This window comes from Triticum urartu, chromosome 5A, assembly GCF_056163025.1.
Source record: "Triticum urartu cultivar PI428250 chromosome 5A, HENAU_Tu73, whole genome shotgun sequence".
Taxonomy (NCBI): Eukaryota; Viridiplantae; Streptophyta; class Magnoliopsida; order Poales; family Poaceae; genus Triticum; species Triticum urartu.
In genome coordinates, this window is record NC_141877.1 from 419,201,348 (window position 1) to 419,223,232 (window position 21,885).

General features: G+C 47.0%; 1 protein-coding gene and 1 pseudogene across 4 annotated transcripts; one reads left to right on the top strand and one right to left on the bottom strand.

Annotated features, from left to right (window-relative positions):
• Positions 1-8,336: 8,336 nt before the first annotated feature.
• LOC125529192 (uncharacterized) lies at positions 8,337-18,995 on the bottom strand. Of its 4 annotated transcripts, none has more exons than XM_087526279.1 (14): positions 18,869-18,995; positions 18,148-18,253; positions 18,026-18,046; positions 17,625-17,690; positions 17,389-17,520; positions 17,183-17,310; positions 16,807-17,091; positions 16,308-16,438; positions 15,367-15,484; positions 12,842-12,934; positions 9,354-9,419; positions 9,153-9,265; positions 8,981-9,087; positions 8,337-8,647 (listed from the first exon to the last, which is right to left on the bottom strand). In XM_087526279.1, exons 2-14 carry the CDS (start codon positions 18,242-18,244, stop codon positions 8,604-8,606), a joined length of 1,401 nt encoding a protein of 466 aa, XP_087382405.1. In that variant the 5' UTR covers positions 18,245-18,253; positions 18,869-18,995; the 3' UTR covers positions 8,337-8,603. The 4 variants fall into 4 exon arrangements, with proteins under 4 accessions (XP_087382405.1, XP_087382402.1, XP_087382403.1 ...); XM_087526276.1 differs by having other exon boundaries at positions 18,599-18,969; XM_087526277.1 differs by having other exon boundaries at positions 8,981-9,081; positions 18,599-18,968.
• Positions 18,996-19,730: 735 nt separating this feature from the next.
• Positions 19,731-20,920, top strand: LOC147971688 (uncharacterized; annotated as a pseudogene).
• Positions 20,921-21,885: the final 965 nt, after the last annotated feature.

The following is a 21,885-nucleotide window of genomic DNA, read 5'->3' on the forward strand; positions in this document are numbered from 1 at the left end:
ACTCTCATGCTTCACTTATATTATTTTGGGAGTCTTTTAGAACAGCATGGTACTTTGCTTTGGTTATGAATTTAGTCCTAATATGATAGGCATCCAAGAGGGATATAATAAAAACTTTCATATAAGTGCATTGAATACTATGAGAAGTTTGATACTTGATGATTGTTTTGAGATATGGAGATGGTGATATTAGAGTCATGCTAGTTGAGTAGTTGTGAATTTGAGAGATATGTGTGTTAAAGTATGTGATTCCCGTAGCGTGCACGTATGGTGAACCGTTATGTGACGAAGTCGGAGTATGATTTATTTATTGATTGTCTTCCTTATGAGTGGCGGTCGAGGACGAGCGATGGTCTTTTCCTACCAATCTGTCCCCCTAGGAGCATGCGCGTAATACTTTGTTTTGATAACTAATAGATTTTTGCAATAAGTATATGAGTTCTTTATGACTAATGTTGAGTCCATGGATTATACGCACTCTCATCCTTCCACCATTGCTAGCCTCTCTAATACCGCGCACTTTTCGCCGGTATCATACACCCACCATATACCTTCCTCAAAACAGTCACCATACCTACCTATTATGGCATTTCCATAGCCATTCCGAGATATATTGCCATGCAACTTTCCACCGTTCCGTTTATTATGACACGCTCCATCTTTGTCATATCGCTTTGCATGATCATGTAGTTGACATCGTATTTGTGGCAAAGCCACCGTTCATAATTATTTCATACATGTCACTCTTGATTCATCGCTCATCCCGGTACACTGCCGGAGGCATTCATATAGAGTCATATTTTGTTCTAAGTATCGAGTTATAATTCTTGAGCTGTAAGTAAATAAAAGTGTGATGATCATCATTATTAGAGCATTGTCCCAATGAGGAAATGATGATGGAGACTATGATTCCCCCACAAGTCGGGATGAGACTCCGGACGAAAAAAAAGAGAAAGGCCACAAAAAAAGGGAGAAGGCCTAAAAAACAAAAAAAAATGAGAGAAAAAGAGAGAAGGGGCAATGCTACTATCCTTTTACCACACTTGTGCTTCAAAGTAGCACCATGATCTTCATGATAAAGAGTCTCCTATGTTGTCACTTTCATATACTAGTGGGAATTTTTCATTATAGAACTTGGCTTGTATATTCCAATGATGGGTTTTCTCAAAATGCCTTAGGTTTTCGTGAGCAAGCGAGTTGGATGCACACCCACTAGTTTCTTTTGTTGAGCTTTCATACAGTTATAGCTCTAGTGCATCCGTTGCATGGCAATCCCTACTCACTCACATTGATATCTATTGATGGGCATCTCCATAGCCTGTTGATACGCCTAGTTGATGTGAGACTATCTTCTTCCTTTTTGTCTTCTCCACAACCACCATTCTATTCCACCATAGTGCTACATCCATGGCTCACGCTCATATAATACGTGAAGATTGAAAAAGTTTGAGAACACCAAAAGTATGAAACAATTGCTTGGCTTCTCATTGGGGTTGTGCATGATTTAAATATTTTGTGCGATGAAGATAGAGCATAGCCAGACTATATGATTTTGTAGGGATAGCTTTCTTTGGCCATGTTATTTTGACAAGACATAATTGCTTGGTTAGTATGCTTGAAGTATTATTATTTTTATGTCAATATTAAACTTTTGTCTTGAATCTTATGGATCTGAATATTCTTGCCACAATAAAGAGAATTACATGGATAAATATGTTAGGTAGCATTCCACATCAAAAATTCTGTTTTTATCATTTACCTACTCGAGGACGAGCAGGAATTAAGCTTGGGGATGTTGATACGTCTCCAACGTATCTCTAATTTTTTGATTGTTCTGTGCTACTATATTATCTGTTTTGGATGTTTATGGGCTTTATTATACACTTTTATAATATTTTTGGGACTAACCTATTAACCGGAGGCCCAGCCCAAATTGTTGTTTTCTTGCCTATTTCAGTGTTTCGAAGAAAAGGAATATCAAACGGAGTCCAAACGGAATGAAACCTTCGGGAAAGTTATTTTTGGAACGGAAGCAATCCAGGAGACTTGGAGTTTACGTTAGGGAAGCTTCGAGGTGGCCACGAGGCAGGGAGGCGCGCATGCCCCCCTGGGCGTGCCCCCCACCCTCATGGGCCCCTCGTGGCTCCCTTGACCGACTTCTTTCGCCTATATATGTCTATATACCATAAAAACATCAGGGAACAGAATAGATCGGGAGTTCCGCTGCCAGAAGCCTTCGTAGCCACCCAAAACCAATCTAGACCCGTTCTGACACCCTGCCGGAGGGGGGAATCCCTCTCCGGTGGCCATCTTCATCATCCCGGCGCTCTCCATGACAAGGAGGGAGTAGTTCTCCCTCGGGGCTGAGGGTATGTACCAGTAGCTATGTGTTTGATCTCTCTCTCTCTCTCTCGTGTTCTTGAGGTGGTACGATCTTGATGTATCGCGAGCTTTGCTATTATAGTTGGATCTTATGATGTTTCTCCCCCTCTACTCTCTTGTGATGAATTGAGTTTTCCCTTCGAAGTTATCTTATCGGATTGAGTCTTTAAGGATTTGAGAACACTTGATGTATGTCTTGCATGTGCTTATCTGTGGTGACAATGGGATATCACGTGATCCACTTGATGTATGTTTTGGTGATCAACTTGCGAGTTCCGTGAACTTATGCATAGGGGTTGGCACACGTTTTCGTCTTGACTCTCTGGTAGAAACTTTGGGGCACTCTTTGAAGTTCTTTGTGTTGGTTGAATAGATGAATCTGAGATTGTGTGATGCATATCGTATAATCATACCCACGGATACTTGAGGTGACATTGGAGTATTTAGGTGACATTAGGGTTTTTGTTGATTTGTGTCTTACGGTATTATTCTAGTATGAACTCTATGATAGATTGAACGGAAAGAATAGCTTCGTGTTATTTTACTAGACTCTTGAATAGATCGATCAGAAAGAATAACTTTGAGATGGTTTCGTACCCTACCATAATCTCTTCGTTTGTTCTCCGCTATTAGTGACTTTGGAGTGACTCTTTGTTGCATGTTGAGGGATAGTTATATGATCCAATTATTTTATTATTATTGAGAGAACTTGCACTAGTGAAAGTATGAACCCTAGGCCTTGTTTCAAAGCATTGCAATACCGTTTACGCTTACTTTTATCATTAGTTACCTTACTGTTTTTATATTTTCATATTACAAAAACCTTTATCTACCATCCATATTACACTTGTATCACCATCTCTTCGCCGAACTAGTGCACCTATACAATTTATCATTGTATTGGGTGTGTTGAGGACACAAGAGACTCTTTGTTATTTGGTTGCAGGGTTGTTTGAGAGAGACCATCTTCATCCTACGCCTCCCATGGATTGATAAACCTTAGGTCATCCACTTGAGGGAAATTTGCTACTGTCCTACAAACCTCTCTACTTGGAGGCCCAACAACATCTACAAGAAGAAGGTTGTGTAGTAGACATCAGCGCTCCTGCTCCGCCCTGCTGCGCTCCTCCTCCTTGGCGCGCAGCGCGGTCTGAGCTTCGCCCAGCTGCTGCTGCAAGGCGGCGTTGGCTCCTGCGGAGGGCAAAGAAGAGAAGACGGTCAAGAAGACATCAAAGGAAAAGCGTAGCTGCTGGAGCTACATCCCGCGGGTGCACTGGCGCGCCCCCGCGTGAATAAGGAACGAGGTACTTACTCCGGCTTTCGGACAGCTCAGTATTCCGCCTGGCCAGCTCCCGGACCTGGGAGTTGTGGGTGGCCGCGCAGATATTGTGATAGTCCTGCAATGGAGACCACAAAAGAAAGAAGGTTAGCACTCAGAACTTGCTTTTAAGTTCTGAGCCGCCTGCTCAGCAGTCGACCCGGAACTCAGGGGCTACACCCAATAGGGACGCTGGCGTGCCCCCACGAAAGATTTTCAAAGAAGGTTTTCAAAGAAGATTACAAGAGTCAAAGCAAGCGGTCAGCAGACGTACCTGGATGGTCGCGCGCGTCGACACGAATGCCTTTGTGTACTGCTGAAGAGCTTCACCCTGGGCTTGGAGCTGGGCCTGGATGTCTTGCGACGCCATGTTCAGCACGCCAGACCCGCCTCCTAGCGTCCACTCCGGCGGAACGGCGTTGGTGGCTTCTGCTTCTAGGGCTGACGAGCTCGCGGCCTCGATCATCTGCGGCCATGGCACCGACGTTGCCTTCGCCACGCGTCGGCGCATCGGAGTATGGGCCGCGGGGGTGGATCCCACCACCAGCTCGCCGCCGGCTGGCGACTCCTGCGGCGCGTCCGACTGGCGGCTTTGTGACGGGGCAGCCGGCGCTGGCTGAGGCGCCTCCGCTCTCAGCATGACATCGCCGCCTTCTCTGCTCCCATGGGCCGACTGGTCGTCGTCGGCTCCTCCAGCTGGCACCTGGACCTCGGTGCCGGTAAAGCGGCGCGCAGAGGGATGATAAGTTGTGGCGCCTGGCTGTGCGTGGCCTTTTCTGCCCGGGCCTTGGCGATCGCCTCTGCCCGCTCCCTAGCTACGACGTCAGCCTAGGCCTTAGCGACCGCATCGGCTTCTTTTCGCGTTGCCTCGGCCGCTGCCGCCTTCTACCGCTCCGTCTCCTCCCGCTCCTCACGTGCCTCCTGTGCGTTTCGCTCCATCGCCGCCTGGAGTTCGGCGAGCGGGTCCACGCGGCGGGGTTCGGCCGAGCCCTTCGTCCCCCTGGCGATGGAGGCGGAGGCCGACCTCTCAAGAGAGAGCAGGGCTCTGCTCAAGCAAGATGAATTTAGAAGGAGTTTTGCAAAAAGAAGTTCGGAAGAAAATTTGTAAGAAAAGAGACAAAGAAGAAACTCGATGGGGGATTGAGCACTTACGCGGACACCACTGGGGGCTGCTTCGGGGCCCTTTGAAATTGGGCCGCCTTCATGGCGGCCTCTCGCCTCTTGGTCACAGTAGCCGGGTTCTTCGGCTTCTTGGGCCGGTTGCCGAGAAGTGGCACGACGGCCCGAAGCTTCTGTGCACCACCTGGCGTGGCTGGCACAGCTGACGAGCTCGCGCCCGCCTTGTCAGCTCCGCGGGGACGGCGCGCTTCGGGCTCCACATCGTCGTCGTCTGGCCACGTCTCGACGCTGCCTCCTCCAGACCCGCCTGCTCCACTGCCGCCGCCTGCGGTGTCGTCCTCCAGGGCGGCCGCTCCCAAATCAGGGTCGTCCACGTCGCTCTCAGACCTTTCCAGCAGGTACTCCTGGCCTTCTTCCAGGGCATCGGCCACCTGTTGGGACGAGAGAATCTACACAAGTGGCCGGCTGATCAGCCGGCGAAAGCAGAACCCGGCAGAGGAGAAAGAAGAAGAAAGAAAGAGAAAGACTTACAGCAAGCGAAGGGTCTGCTCAAGAGTACGGTCGTTTTCCGAACTGTGACTCCCCCTCCGAGAGCTTGCAGTTTGAAATGTAGTTGACCAGACGGGCCACCTTCGCGTCTGGCATCTCCTTTGTGCACATCCGGCACGGATCTCGGTGCCTGCTCATCCGGCTGATCAGATGAGGCCGGCTTTGAAGGGGAGAACCCGGCGCGCCACGAAGGCGGTCAGCAGATCCGAGGCCTGTAGGCCTTCCGACTCTGTCATCTCCTCAAGCCAGGCGATGGCCGCCTCGTTCTTGGCTGTGATTCCAAGCTTGGTGTAGAAGAATTTCCCCCACAACTCAATGGTGGGGGAATGCCAAGATATCCCTCGCAGAGGGTGACAAATGCCGACAGCAGCACCACCGTATTCGGCGTCAGGTGGTGCGGCTGGAGGCGGTAGAAGCGAAGGAAGGAGCGGAAGAAATCGCTCGCCGGCAAGCCGAGGCCACGGATGAAGTGCGAGCGGAAGACGACCTGCCCGCCTTCCCGCGGCGCCGGCGAGATCTCCGTCTCGGGCGGAGGACGCGCCTCAACGAAGCCTTTGCCGGGCAGACGCCGCATCTGGCAAAGGAACGCGATGTGGTCCTCATGGACGTTGGAGCCGTCCCAAGCCCCGGCTAGCGCCATGAGGATTCGAGCACGACGACGACACGCGACGACGACGAGTTGGCAAGCCTACGGCGGAGCAGCGACGCTGTGGGAAGGATGCACTAGACGGCGGTGGGCTGCTGCAGCACTCAAGCGAGAGGCAGGGGTGCGGCGACAGCAACAAGGAGAGAAAGGAAGAAGGGAGAGGGTGCGCGTGCGTCTGCCACTCCCCTCCTCCCCCTACCTATAGCCCCAGGCGGCGAAGCCGAGGGGGCAAGAACGTGGGGGTCGTGGGATTAACTACGCCCACGACCCCGCGTTTACCGTGCAATAACTACGTATAGTTACTGTGCCTTGGAATAGCAACCGACTGCCTAGGCCGCACCGGAGCCGCACGCGTGCCGAGGCCCAGTAGTGGCGGGCCCAGCCTGCAGCGATGTCCCGTCGCGCACATGGGATGGCAGGCAGGCCCAGAATGATGCCGCCGCGTGGCGCACGCGCAGCAGGCGGCCATCCTGGTGCCCGGCTGGCGCGCCATCCGGCTCCTCCCATGACGCTTCAAATTTTCCGGATGGTCTTCCCGGTCGCAGTTGGCGCTTCAGAAGCCGGACGAAGTAAGACGACCACATCACTCGGAGTAGGAAGCTGCTGCGGCTTCTCGTCTTCCCAGCAGCGGCGCCCCACTAGCTTCGGGGACTATCGTCGAAGTAAATGACCACGGGTAGTGTCGGTGTCAAAACCGGCGGATCTCAGGTAGGGGGTCCCGAACTGCGCGTCTAAGGTGGATGGTAACAGGAGGCAGGGGACACGATGTTTTACCCAGGTTCGGGCCCTCTTGATGGAGGTAAAACCCTACGTCCTGCTTGATTTTTTTTAATGATATAAGTATTACAAGAGTTGATCTACCACGAGATCGGAGAGGCTAAACCCTAGAAGCTAGCCTATGGTCTGATTGTATGTTGTCCTACGGACTAAAACCCTCCGATTTATATAGACACCGGAGAGGGTTAGGGTTACACAAGGTCGGTTACAAAGGAGATATCCATATCCGTACTGCCTAGCTTGCCTTCCACACCAAGTAGAGTCCTATCCGGACACGGGACGAAGTCTTCAATCTTGTATCTTTATAGTCCAACAGTCCAGCCAAAGGATATAGTCTGGCTGTCCGGAGACCCCTAATCCCGGACTCCCTCAGATAGCCTCATCTGCCTCCCATGATGTTTCAAGACATCAGGGTCGGCTGTGCCCCTCAAGAATCAAAGACCCAAGCGCCGCTCTCTTTACGGTCGATTGGTCCAAGCGGCCGGCCACCAGAAGACGGCAAGGCTCAGAATGCGGCCCCGCAGTGGGCCGGCTCCTAGCAGACGGCCTTCAGAGTTGCCGATCCTAGCAGGCGGCCTCCAAAAAAAGGCTGGCTCCTAGCAGGCAGCCACAATCGCCCTCAAAGTTTGCGCCACATTATGACGACAAGACGAGGCATGGCTACAACGACGCCTGCCACCCCCAAATCCAGGGCAGAGCGTGGCTACAGTGCGGCGTACTGGGCGAACATCCCTCGCCCGGCGCATCACTATTGCCACGCCTCCCATGACATCACCCATGGCAAAGAAGGCCATGCTCCCACTATGAGCTGTCGATACAACCCCAGGCGGCAGGCCCTACCTGTCAGTGAGAAGCCAGAAGGCGACGGGATCCGCCAGCCGGCAGATGGGATGCCGACTCCCAGCAGCCGGCCTTCCCCCTTCCCTTAGAGTTTGTGCGCCATTAATCAAAAGAGACGGAGGGTGGTGGGTACTATAGCCACGCTTCCCTCGACAAAGCACATATCATCAGCAACATCGCCACAATAATGAGCAGCCGACAACACTCACAAGCGACAGCCGACAGGACCCACCAAGCGGCAGGCCCCAGTGGTCGACGGAGAAGCCGGCATCTACAAACACTGACAGCCAGGTCCTACACCCGATCGAATTACCATTGTACCCCTGAGGTAGGCCTATATAAACCCCCAGGGCGCCCATGCAAAGGGTTCATCCTCACTAAGACCTCAACACACCCACACACATATAGAGAGAGTAAGCTAGGGCTAGCCTTGCTCTTCTTCCCCCTCTAGAGAAACGGCTCAAGGAGCAAGCTTGTAGCCACCATTGTTGCTTAGTGATCATGCAGAAACCCCGAAGAGCAGAAATAGGGGTGTTATCTCCTAAAGAGCCCCAAACCTGGATAAGATACGCCAACGAACATGTTTGCGCCTTATTCCATTTCCTGGCACCGACGACGTATTATTAGCCCCCTTCATGATAAGTCATCCGTTGGCATATGTCACACGACACCCCCGACAATGAGCTCGTTGGGGCCATTTCGCCATCCCATAAGGTATGCATTACATATACCACAACATGCTGACAACAAGCGCTTTCTCGTTACATCCCACGACCCCGTCTTAGTATTTTTCATACACGCATTAATAAAACAATCAAACCAAACAAAATATCTCCGGGCCAACTTAGCATAGGGGTAGATAACATGCAGTTTAGTTGCCAAATATGGATCAGAAAACCGAAACGTTCACATCTGGCTCCCTAACAAGCTCCTCTTTAGTAACCCTACGAGATTGCTCAACTTGATTATTCATCAGACCCTTGTGTATCTAGATACGTCAGTCATCAAGGGGGCCTCTGAAACAAAAGCGGTGTCACGTCCATGAGAGAAACTTAGCAAGTAACAGTATTACAAGTGAAACAACCTAACCAAGACAGAGAGATAATGCAGCATTGCACATAGAATGCATCTACAAAGTGGTAACAGGAACTTTACACTAATACAACTTTAAAAATGCAGAGATCTAAATGTCACGGGTCTATATGAAATTACATACACATCAGCAACGACACCAAATTTAACAGATCAAAAAAAAACTCAACAGAGGATGAAACTAAGACAGTAGTGGTTACTGCTTGAAACATCACCATCAAATAGGAGAGAGAAAGAATAAGAGGCAAGATCCTCACCATATACATAGCCAGGTCGACGACACTTTCGAACAAGGGGCATCATATCAGCATCACGTTCGTCATCTGGATATAGCCACTTCGTCTTGGGTACCGGCCATCTAACACTGAAAGAATTGACTTCACAAAATATATTGACATAAAAGCAATAATTTTGTGTCAGAAAAAGAACCTGTTTTGCTTGCTCTTGTTTTGACTGCTCATGTTTTGTTCGCTCATGTCGATAACTTCAGCACTGATAGTTGCACAGAACTCAGAGCCACTGCTTGGCCTTAGGAAAGATACCTATTTTCAATGCAATGGCACAATATGGAGAACAATTAAAGCATAAATGTTGACGCACAAATGCAGAATACAAACTTCTGCAACTAACCGTAAGATGCATTCCTTCACCATGTCGAAAAGCACTCTCTGCCTTGTCCAAAATCAGCTCATGGAACTGGTAGGAATAAATAAAATCCATATGAGTAGCAGATTTTGCATGAACATGTATGTTATGTACTAATACAACGAATAAAACTATCATACTCTCCAATAGGGATACAGGGCTTCTCGATCCATATCAGATGTCATGCAAAATGCACTTCTCGTTAACAATACATCATATATTGTGCAAATATTGTGCAAGCTAAAAACATAGCTCTACTTAAATTAGAACATAACCATGATGACCTGTATATTTATTCATTTTCAGGAAACAAGGAGCAGTGGGGGAGAATATACTGAAATAATATAGTTTAAGAATATAATATTTTTTAATTGATAATATGAAAATCCAAGGGTCCATAAGAACAAAATCACAACAAAATGAGCTCTAACATGAAACAAGAGGTTACATGCATGTTCTTCTAGCAAACAAGACACTTAGCCCACTCAGTTCTCAATTTGAATTACTATTCCTATATTCCAAATATGAATTCAAATGTTTACCCTCTATTTTGAGCATGCTAAGTTGCTAACATGCAAATTAACAAATATATTGCCATGTTGCGAGCCATTATTTGGAACTTTTGAACTGATTAAAGTATACCAGCGTGATTAAATTAACATGCAAATTAACAAACATAGTCATTATGCTTGACCTTAAGAATGCTGAAGGAATCTCAATAAGTTTTGTAAATATACCATGAATAAGTCAAAATCAAATCATATTGTTTACTTATTTCTTGACCACTTTCGGCAATAAAACATGATTAATATAAGCATTGAAATAAGGAGAAAATCCAAGTGCTCAACTAAAATTAAATAACTCTACCAACAGAAAGTACTTCTGAACAGATATATGCAATTTGCACTGAGCATGCAACAAACTGCAGGTGTTAATTTGTCAGGTTCTGGTCTCTGGTCACAATTAGAAAGTAGCTTGCCTGATGAAAACAATTTATGATTCAAGTATTCACCACATTACTGCAGAGTTCACATTGTAGAATTGATGTGTTCTTACCAATTATTATTCCAACAGAATGGAAAATGTGGAAGGTGATTGCTCAAAAGCACAACCCAGTAAAATATGGCAGCTATGGAAATAATAAATGTCTGCCTGATCATTTTTTATATAACTAACTCTAACTTTCTTGTAGGAATGGGGTTCTCTTAGGTGGGGGTGAGTCAGGCGGTATGGAAGGTCCTGGCTTGCCTACTACATTGTTTCTAGAGCTGGATTTATTTCGGGTGTGTTTGGTTGGGGAACGAAGTGGAATGGAATGTCATGATTACATTCCATCGGAATGGGTCGGTTCCGTTCCGGTGTTTGGTTGAGGACGACAGATGGAATGGAATGGCGATGTATCAGTGTTTGGTTGCAGACAGAATGTAATGGGTTTGTTTGTCCTCACCCCTCAAATGCATATATACAATACGAACAATTATAGCTGCATTTTCTCAGACATTTACATTTGTTTCAATCTGCATTTTCTCAGACGTCTATAGTGAATTGAGGATGAAACAAACACTTGTTATGATTACACAACTATCTCCTCTTGCGCCAAAACATATCTTACAAATAAAAAAGAGTAACTAGCTAACTCTTAGCACTAAAGAAAGGGTTAATGCTAATGAACTACTTGGCTCGTTGTCATGGAATGGAGTTGCAGATTAGAGGAAGAAACAGGAAGTGGCTGATGCGAATCCTGTATTAAGGAAGAACCGAAAGACCCCGTTGTCCTCCTGCTTGCAATTGAGGTCAGGTCGAGCAAGGTCGCCACCACCCCTCCGGCACATCAGGCCGCTGACGCCCTCTAGCAGATCCGTAGCCCCCAGCAGGCCTGGTCGCCGCCACCTCTTCTGTGGATCAGGTAGTCGTCCGCCGGCCCTCCGGCCAATCAGATCATCGCCACCAGCAAAAGTCCAGCCGCTGCCACCCACAGGTCAAGCCGACGTCTAGAGTGTGATTGCCTCCAGCAACCTCCGCCCCCCATCGGCTGCTACCCGGTCCGCTGCCCAGATGGGGGAGTGGTGGCTGTGAGAGAGAAGGAGAGCAACGCCGGCTTGAGGGAGAGACGACAGGTGAGGGGAGGTTGGCCTGGTCTTTGGGGAGAGGGGCAGAGATGCGAGGTGTTCCGGGTCGTTCGCTCGATTTGGAGGTACGAGCACATTCCCGAAATAAGGGGAATATGCCTTCCCAAGAACGAGTGGGTTCTGATTCCTCGACCAAACCAAACACGAGAACCATCCCTGGGTGCGGGGCGGACCCATTACATTCCACCCAATGACACGAACCAAACGCACCCTTCATCTTCTCCCAGAGCCCATGCTCCTCCTACTACCTATGCCGATATTCAACCTTCCATGGATGCCAATGGTGCTTCCCGAGCTGTTGTTCCTACTCCATTGGTTGCTCGCAGAAACGATGTAACCATGCTAGTAGAGTGGTAGTACTATGGCGCAGATGTATCTGTCCCTAGGAACATGATGCTTACGTATGAGGTGAAACACAAGCAGGAGATTCTTAATCATACATAAAATGCAATGGCTTAGGTTAGTTTAACTGGCATCTTGGGTGCATGGCAACTGGACTGGGGCCTCCCAGGAAGCTACCTGCACATTGCTTGGTTGGTATCCTGGAGAGTAAGACCGGCCCTGGTGTCATATCTTGAGCACCTATACATGCTGGCAGCAGCCTGAAACTACTGGCAGACATTAATCAGAAGAATAAAAGAAACAGGGCGGAGATGTATGAAGTAGCTGCCACGGCTGCCCTTGGCAAACAGGCAGCATTACGGCCACCAACGTGAGCTCGGCAGGAGGTAAGACAGAGGACAGACAGGAGAACTCGATCCAGGTGGTGAGTAGATTGATTGGATCCAAAAAAATCACATAATGGAACAGGAATTTGTGATTTCTCTGTTAATTAGGATTTTTCAATGGGTTATGCGCAGTTCTAAAAAGAAAAATTTGGGTCTGTGATTCCAAGAGAGAGAGAGAGAAAGTAGGAAGGTTTTCTGTTGGCCTTTATTAGGAGAGTACTTTAGTATTTATAAATCAAAGCATGTTGTTACCAAACACTTCTATCCCAGGCTAGCCTACCCAGGCAAACAAAAAGAACAGTTACTTCTCAGGCTCAAGGCAGGCATCACTTTGCAGGCATGGTGTCCAGGGAACCAACCAAACTAACCCATATTGAGACTACCAGGACAGATCACCAACCAAACACTCTATATCTCAGGCAGTTCAGGCAAAAAAAATTATTTGTTCAGGCTCATTGCAAGCATCACTTTCCAGACATCGTGTCCAGGGCACCAACCAAACTAACCTATAATGTCAGATTCGCAGGAAACCAAACCAAATAAATGGAGGTCTGATTTCACAGCACAGTTTAGAAACCAAAAAAAAAAGTAGAATGGCACAAAAGAAGAACAGAACCTCTTGTGCATTGGATAGCGCAAAGTCATCAAGCTTGGTAATTACATCACCAGCTTTGATTCCAGAATCTGCTGATGGGGATCCACTCACAACCTATGAAGCAAACAAGGATCTGTCAAAAAAAAATCAAGCAAGTCACAGCAATAAGTGATCATCACAATGTAAATATCCAAATATATGTTCACATCCAATCTCAAAAGATTAGTTTTGTCCAAATCTGCTAATGTCCCTTTTCCTTGTTCTCACTTTCACTCAAGAAAATTGGCATACCACAGCGTACAGCAAAACATAGAATCTAGCCTGGATACCTGATTGCGATTGTTCAAATAATGAAATGAAGTTGAAAACAAACCTCACAGATGTTTACTACTGTGCAAGGGAATTACACCATTCCATTTAAAGCAACAAAAAATTTATGCCTGCTTAACACCTCTCTAAACTTCACGATTGAGGCACCCAGACTGAACCGAACTACCTCGTCAACAAAATATGGATGGTCTCCTATTCATGATCTGGGCACGCCGGATAATGCTGTTACTCCGGTTTGGCATGACATTTTCGAAGGCTTAGACTTCTTTTGCTCAATCACCATGGTCAATCTTGGCGATGGTGCCATCACCTCCTTTTGGGCTGACCTTTGGCTTCCGAACGCCACTACCACTTTGGCTCAACAATTCCAGGCTCTTTTCTCCCACTTAAATAGGCAGGCATCCTTTGTTGCCTGGGTTCTTGCTTCTCCAGAGCTACACCTCGATCTTGCTCCAAGATTATCTCATGCGGTTGAATGTGAACTAGCTAACTTGCGCGCTATTATGACTTTGGTAAACTTGAACCTGCAGGTCCCGAACAAAAGAATTTGCAGGCAAGACGGCAAGCTTCTAACAACCAAACTGGCCTACAAGGAGATCTGGTCCACCAGACCAACTGATTAGCTGGCTACTGCTATCTGGAAGAATTATGCTCCGACGATTCTATTGCCACCTCCAACGCCTGCCCCCTTTGTGGAGGAAGTGAGAATAATGACCATCTATTGTTTTGCTGTCCTCTCCTCCTGCCACTCCGGAGCGAACTCAATAGCTTGCATGATGGCAGGCCCACCAATCTTCTTGATGTATAGCAAGGTGCTCTATCCAACAAAGTTCATTCTACTGTGGTCATTGCTCTTCTATGGAATATTTGGAGACGTCAAACGCTAAAGTTTTTCGAGATGACTATCAGAGCCTCCATCACATTGCTCGGGCGGCTGCAGATGACCTATTGCTCTGGTCCAACCGTTGTAAAAATACCAGAAGCAAATTCTACTCTGGGACTGGGGCTCCATGTTGTTCCACCTAGCTGCGAGATTATAGTCTTGTTTTAATTCCGGCTGGTACGCCTTTTTCCGTTTTCTTTCAAATGTGTGCTCTTATACGTTATAAGTGACATTGATGCGAAAATGCCAAACGGAGACCGAGCTCCATGGAGGCCTTTATTTGAAAACTTCAAAATTTAAACTTTACAATTTCAAAAAATTCGGACAATAAATACACTTATACCTAGATACATAATCTACATGTGAGCTACAATAAAAAGACAAATCTGGGGCTTTTTAGTATCTGTACTGTTCATCCTCAAAGCCTATGATTTGGTTTTTTTTGTGCAGCTCACAATTCAAGGTATTTCATCCTGAAATTTTTCACACATTACATCCTTGCATACATGCGTTTGTTTTCAGAATTTTTTGAAACTGAAATTTTGAATTTTCCAAAATAAAGGGCTCCATGGAGCTCGGTCTCCAAAATGCCCTACTCACATTGATGTGGATTTATTTGTAATATTCCTCATTTCTCATTATGCTGACTTAGGTGGTAGAGAAGGGTGTACAAGATGAAACTGCTCAAAAGATTGGCATTTTAGTGAAGACAAGAGGGCCACCAAAGTTCTGCTAGATTTGAGAAAGGAAGGTAGCATGTTCATGGAGAATGATGGGTCTATTGCTGCATTGAATGAGCTGGAGATATTATTCAAAGCTCTAGAAAAAACAAATATGATAAGACATGATAAGTTTTGGTTTAAGCAATGCTACAGACCTTAATTACCAAGTTGTGTTCAAGGGGGGCACGGTTTGGATCTTCTATTCGTACTTCCGTGTAAGTGTTTCCAATTAGTCATATATCATGTCCTATCGCCGGATGGGTTGGTGGCTTGGATACATGGCTGTCAGGGAAATTTCATCAATGGAAAGAAGTAACAAATGGAATAGGTTGTTAGCAATGCTCAATTTGATAATTTTCTTTGATCAGATTTGTTTGTTTATGTATGGGGAAAAATCATAAATGGGGAGGAAATTATGTTTTCTTAGTAATGAAATGGGGAGTGTGTATTTCTTAAGATGTTCAATTCAACTGCTTACGCCTGAAACATGTTATTTATTTTGTAATTGATACCACCTGCATTGCACGTGCACTATTACTAGTACACATATAAACAGCATAGCAACACAATGAAAGAAAAGACTACATCAAATGCATGAGGTGGATAGTCACCTTCTGTACGTAAATGCCATGTGCATGGGGTAAGATGTCATGTACTTCTTCACGGACACGCAATTTTTCAGCTTGAAGTGATCCAATCCTCAGACCATGCCATGGCTGCAGAACTCTCCTACACATATCACATCATTGATCATTCGATATATTTACTAACAATAGACCAGTTAGCAATATTAAAAAAAGGGCAGCCCGGTGCACGTAGCTCCCGCTTGCGCAGGGTCCGGGGAAGGGTCAGACCACTTTGGGTCTATAGTACGCAGCCTTTCCCTACATTTCTGCAAGAGGCTGTTTCCGAGACTCGAACCCGTGACCTACGCAGACTTTCCCTACATTTCTGCAAGAGGCTGTTTCCGAGACTCGAACCCGTGACCTCATGGTCACAAGGCAACAGCTTTACCAGTTAGCAATATAGATGACCTAAAACTACACAGAAAAAATACTTGAGCCAAGTAACATCAGCTACACAGAACCCAGGATAGTGAAAGCAAGTTTGGTAACACCCAGAGAACAGTGACCAGCACATATTAAGGGGACTGGAACTGCTTACTCACAGCTAGTGGCTACGGGCTACAGCAAATACCTGGTTTCTGGTGGCTCAGATGAACAGGAAGTGACTAGCAACTATGATTATCACCACCCTCCTATCAGCAATTAATACTCGAGCCAATCATGCAGCCATCATGGCTGCCACTGATCAGCTAGGTGGTGGCAGCATAATTTTAGCATCTCCCAAGTATCCATCCAATAAACTTATCAATCTAAGAACCATTAAATGTTAGCTACGATATCCTAATTTTAATCTCAAAGTCCTGACCTAATGTCTCCACAATCAAGCAAATGATAAGAGAGTGGTAAAAAATTGTTTAGTATCTTGACAACATGCGACTGAACTAAATATATCCGAAGCACATACAAGTAAGAACTTCAAAACATACCCAAATTCATTGAAGTGCTTTAAGCATTTCTGGAGGATAGTGATTGGTAAGAAAGGAGCTCCATCCTTATAATAAAAGCTCATGCCTATGAATTTTCCATCAGCATCAATAATGGGGCCCCCAATTCCAGCCTAGCACAGAATACAATGGCTGTGAACATGCTTTGTTTAGAATGTTTTCATATTTAGGTACGCTACATAATATTGTTCGATATGAACAATTTCTAAGATATTACTCCCTCCGTTTCTAAATATAAGCCCTTTTAGAGATTTCAATACGGACTACAAACAGATGTATATAGGCATACTTTAGAGTGTAGATTCACTCATTATACTCCTATGTAGTCTATGTTGGAATCTCTAAAAGGTCTTATATTTAGGAACGGAGGGAGTATGTATGAATATCTTCCTAATGCGAACAAAAAAGTCCTACTCTAGTCATATTACCAGTTTCTTTTTATTAATCTATCTACAGAGCGATAAAAGATTAGGGGAAGTACCTTTGTGGTCTTACATGTAGATGCCATGAGTTGCTGGCAATCGAATTTGCAAGTTTTGTACAGCAGTGTCCCACCTGTAGCCATTAGTTCTCCAGATTCAAAAACTCGTCCAATAGCTACCAGTTTACTTTGGGAGAATTTGACATTAGCTGGCACTTCATTATGAAAGCATGCTGCATGAAATTCTGGAAAAGCCTTGGTGTTCACAACAGCAATATTATAATAAAAATCATATTTCCACAGTTTTCCTACAACGAGCTTGCCATTGGGCAGGCGCACCTTAATCTGCATGCAAGTACAAACTGTATCATCTTCATCTCATGAGCACATAATCATAACAAACCAATGGGATGGAAAATTGACTAGTAGCACTAACCTCCAGTTTATCAAGTATCTTACTTTCATCTTCAGAGGATCTAATCAAGCTAGCAGAGGTTAGAATGCTCATGCTGGATGCTGTGTGCTGGATGATTGTGCCTGTGCATGTAAACCGTCTATCTTGACCTACACAGGATCGAATTTTTAGTTACTGATTAACCTAAAAAACTTGGAATCCCAATAACAAAGTGATTGCATTGTTACCCTTAAAAGCAGCAAGTGAGACAATGGACTGACATAGGCTCAAAGCAAGTAACTTAATGCTGGTGTGCTCTTCACTGTAGCCATCTAAATTTCCAAAGCAGAGCTCAAATGTATTCACCAAGCGCATGCCCCCTAATCGAAAAAACATACCATACCATGAGGGCTAGAATAAATATCTTGAAACACATGAAAAAAATGGGAGGGGAGAATCAGAAAAATGGAAAATAATAACTTGCCAGTAATCTTAGATGGCATAGGATAACCACGGGGAAGTAGGCTCTTGCGTAATATGCGTGAAAGGTCTGGTGCAATAGGTGAAAATGTGTACCAATTAGCATTTGAAGCCAATATGCAAGATAAAACTGGCACATGCCAAAACAAAAGGAATAGCTTTTGGTCGGACAAGTTTCAACCAAACAAAAAAACAATAAGCACATGAGTAACATGTTTCTGTCGAACAAGACTTTGAACATTGAACGAACCTAGGAAGCAATCTTTCATTTCATTAGTACTTTTTTATGATGCATATGTTTAAACATGATGTTTTCGTTTAGAGGTAGAAATAATTTCAGGGATGTACGATCCAATACTACGATCAAACGCTTCCAATCCCTAGGTGTCCTCAAAACAAACTAACCATCCCTCGGAGGCGGAGAATCTGCAGGTAATGAACAATTAATAGCATTAGTAATATATTTTAACTAGTTCCTTTATAATTAACAATTCAACAGAGACTAGAAATTGTTGCACTTGGTTCACCTTCTCGGTTGGAGTTGGACTGTAAAGAAGCCTTTCTCTTCTTACTTGTGCTTGCTCCTCCTCCCATGCGTGTACATTCTTGATTCTTTCTAGGCATCTCCTGGACCTATGGTTAAAGAAAGCGCTAATTATTGACAAAGTTACATAACTAAAAGCCATCTGAACCAGCATTTTTAAACCAACAAAACCACTCAAATGAAAGTTGAGCTATATCTACTGAAGATCCTGACAGCATGGTATACTTTCAGGACAAAAATTCCATGCAAATATAGGATGTATTAATCAGTAGACTATATCGATGTTTAAGTTTCTCGTCACGAAATCTCAGGTCATGCTAGGACAAAAGCACAAGGTACTATCCACCGGAAGTGTGACTGGCCCGCATCGGGCTATGCATGCAAGAAGACGAATAGAGTATGCGGCAGGGAACCAGTTTCCGCAAAAGACTCACCACAGAGGTGGAAGGGAAATCAGGGATTGCCGCCGGCGCAGATTGGAGAAGCCGTTCCTGCTCGAGTGGGATGGCAGAGGCGCGGCGACAGGGTGCGGCGGGGAGCTGCGCCCCTCGCATGGTAGTGCTCGCGGCAGATCGCCGCCGATAGGGCGGAGGGGGGCGGCGGATTTGGGGACGGGGGGCGGCGACGGGGAGTGGGCTAGGGCTATGAAGAGGACAGCAATCCTTCTCGGACGGCAAATTTTGGGAGTGGGAGGGGGGCTATACCTCCAGAGGCGTTCCCGCAACCTGGCGCACACCCAACCTCGATCGATTCTCCGTGACCGGGTGGGAGTGGGACGGGGAGCTGCGCCTCACGCCCGGTATTTGGGTGGTGTTCGGTCGTGACAAGATCCAACTAAGAGCATGCATTACTAGTAGAGCCTTCAAACTCTCAAATCCCTAAAAATAACCGTTTATTTTACAGTTTTTGCTGAAAAAACGCTGTAGACTAGAACCTCTAAATCCTCAAACCCGTAAAAAAATTTAGAGGTTCAACCCTCAAACCACTTTGCAATCTGTAGAAGTAGGGGTTGAGAGGAAAATCTCCCCCCAACCCGCACTCCTCCTCGTCGCTCGCTCCTCGCTCGCGCGGGAGCCAACCGCTCCTCCTTCCGGCCTCTTCCTCCCGCCGCCTCCCGCCGCCTCCTGCCGCGCCGGCCATGGAAGGCCCCGCCGCCGCCGCGCCCCCGCCCGCCGCTCCCGCCCCGCCCGTCCCGTCCCGTCCGCCTCGCCCGTCCCGGCGCCCGCCCAACCGACCGTGGCCGACGTGGTGGCGGCGACCCACGTCGGGGCCAAGCAGCGGCGGGCGGGCCTCGCACCACCTCCTGCCGCCCCGACCACCATCACCGCCCCGCCCGCCTCGCCCGCACCGGCGCCCGCCCTCGCCGCCTTCCCGCCGCCTGCTCCGGCTACCAAGAAGAGCCAGCCGAAGGCGGCCTCTCATGGGCCGCGAGGGGCGGCCTCCAAGGTCGTCGGCTCGTCCCCGGCCGTGACCAAGCTGCGGAAGAAGCCTGCGGCGGCCGCCGTCGCCAAACCTCCTCCCGCCGCGCACGAGGTGTTCGAGGAAATGGCAAACCCATCCTCGTTCATGGACCTCCTTCAAAACGCGGAGGTGGACCTCGGAGCTCCGCCTCTAAACCCCTTTAGGGTTGGTGACGACTTGGAGGAGAAGGAGGATGTAGGGGATGACGAGGAGGAGGTGGCCGAGATAGGGGAGGAGGCATTCACCGCCGCTTCCCGCCCACACGCGCGGTCGACAAACTACACCGAGGCGGAAGATGTCCTCTTGGTTCATGCTTGGGCAGCTGTGGGAATGGATGCAACCACCGGCACCGATCAAACCGGTAAACGGTATTGGCAAAGGATCGAGGACGCCTATTGTAAGATCAAGCCGAAGAATAGTGGGTTCATCCATCGCTCTTTCCGGTCGCTTCAAGGCCGGTGGGAGTTGATCAAGCCCGCTTGTTCTCGTTGGAGTGCGGCCATGGACCAAGTGATAGATGCACCACCTAGTGGAACCGTGGAGAGTGACTATGTGAGTACATATTTCTTCACTATTTTGATTATGTGTGTGCACTATGCTATTGGTGGGTTCTTATGTGATTTATGTGTGGTTGATAGGAGATAATTGCCGGCATGAGGTACAAGGAGATGGCCGCTTCCAAGGGCAAGGCATTCCCATTTAAGCATGTTTGGTTAATTCTTCAAACTTTTGACAAGTGGAAGTTGAGGGATCAAGAGACCGCACCCAAGAAGTCGGCAATGCTAAGGATGGATGATAGTGAAGATGAGGAGGAGAGGAACTTGGGCAAGCCCGAGGGAACCAAGAAGGGCAAGCTAAGGGTGAAGATGGAAGAAGAGGCGTCAAGCCTAAGGGAGAAGATGGACCACAAGATGAAGGCAAGAGAGGAATTGACAACGAAGACACTGGAGACGAAACTTCTTATCACCGAGAAGAAGAAAGAGGTCAAGCTTGCACAAGTTGAAGCAAAGCGTGAAGAAGCAAAGCGCAAGGCCGAGTTGGAGGAGAGGATGATCAAGCTCAAAGAGGGAAAGGTATGAAAAGAACTCATGGTGGAAGAGAAAGAGCACATGATGATGTCCAAGAAGGACATGGATGAAGACCAATTGCAATGGTGGAAGGACTACAAGGAGGACATCGCGGAGAGGAAGAAGATGTTCCGTGTTGCGTCCTCTACTTTTCGAGGTGACACTCCGATGAGTAGTAGCGGTGATGGCGGTGTGTACGACTCCACCGGTGCCGATGGAGATGCTTGATGGAGCCCGCTTGTGGTCTAGGAGATGGCACCGAGGTGCAACTTTTGGGTGATGGTGCCGATGAGAGGAGGAAGATGATGATTTTGTGATGTAAACTATTAAACCATGCATCAATGATTGTCATTTGATAGTTTGTTTGGAAGTTGATTGTGTTCTTGTTGTCATAAATTGTGAGATGTCAAATGATAGATTTAAAGGTTGGGGTCGAGGCAAAGACTAGAACCCTCAAATCCAATCCTTAAAGCAGTTTACGGGTTGGGTTTGAGGGTTCTAGTATTTGCCCCTGTTTTTCAACCCTTAAAAGTGTCAAAAAGTGGCACAACTCAACCCTTAAAACTGCTTTTAAGATTTGAGGGTTTGAGGGTTCTATTAGTAATGCTCTAACCCTCAAACATCACACAAGTGGATTCAGACAATCCGTAAAAAAAGGTGGATTCAGACAAGAACTAAGCCCCGAATTCGAAGGGATCTGGCTAGGATTTCTATTGGAGGGGAAAGTAGAGGCCAACCACTTCACTCACAATTAGGGTTTACAATTCGCGTTACATTGATGCCAGTCTAGAATGGATATGAGGTTTTCATAAAGCAAAAAAGTTTATTGAAAGTAAAAGGAGCTCCATAGCGACATTAGCAGATACAGTAAAAGCACATGCAATAGTGATTTAATCATAGCCGATGGATGGAGATCGGACGATGCTCTGTTGACGGCTTAAGTTGCTCAGCGTACCGCTTGTTGGTTCGTCTCAGCCGCACGATGGAGATCCAAAGATCCAAAGGCCAGTGGCGGCGCCAGGGGTATTCACGTGTATTCATGTGAATACCAAAGATTTGGCCCAAAAAATTATTATTTGTATTATTCGGCGACCCACAGGCCTACAGCCCACCAGTACTGTGGCCCACACAGCGAGTCCAACACGGCTGACCACCTCGGCACCTCGTTTCGCTGATTCGTTTGACCTCGACCC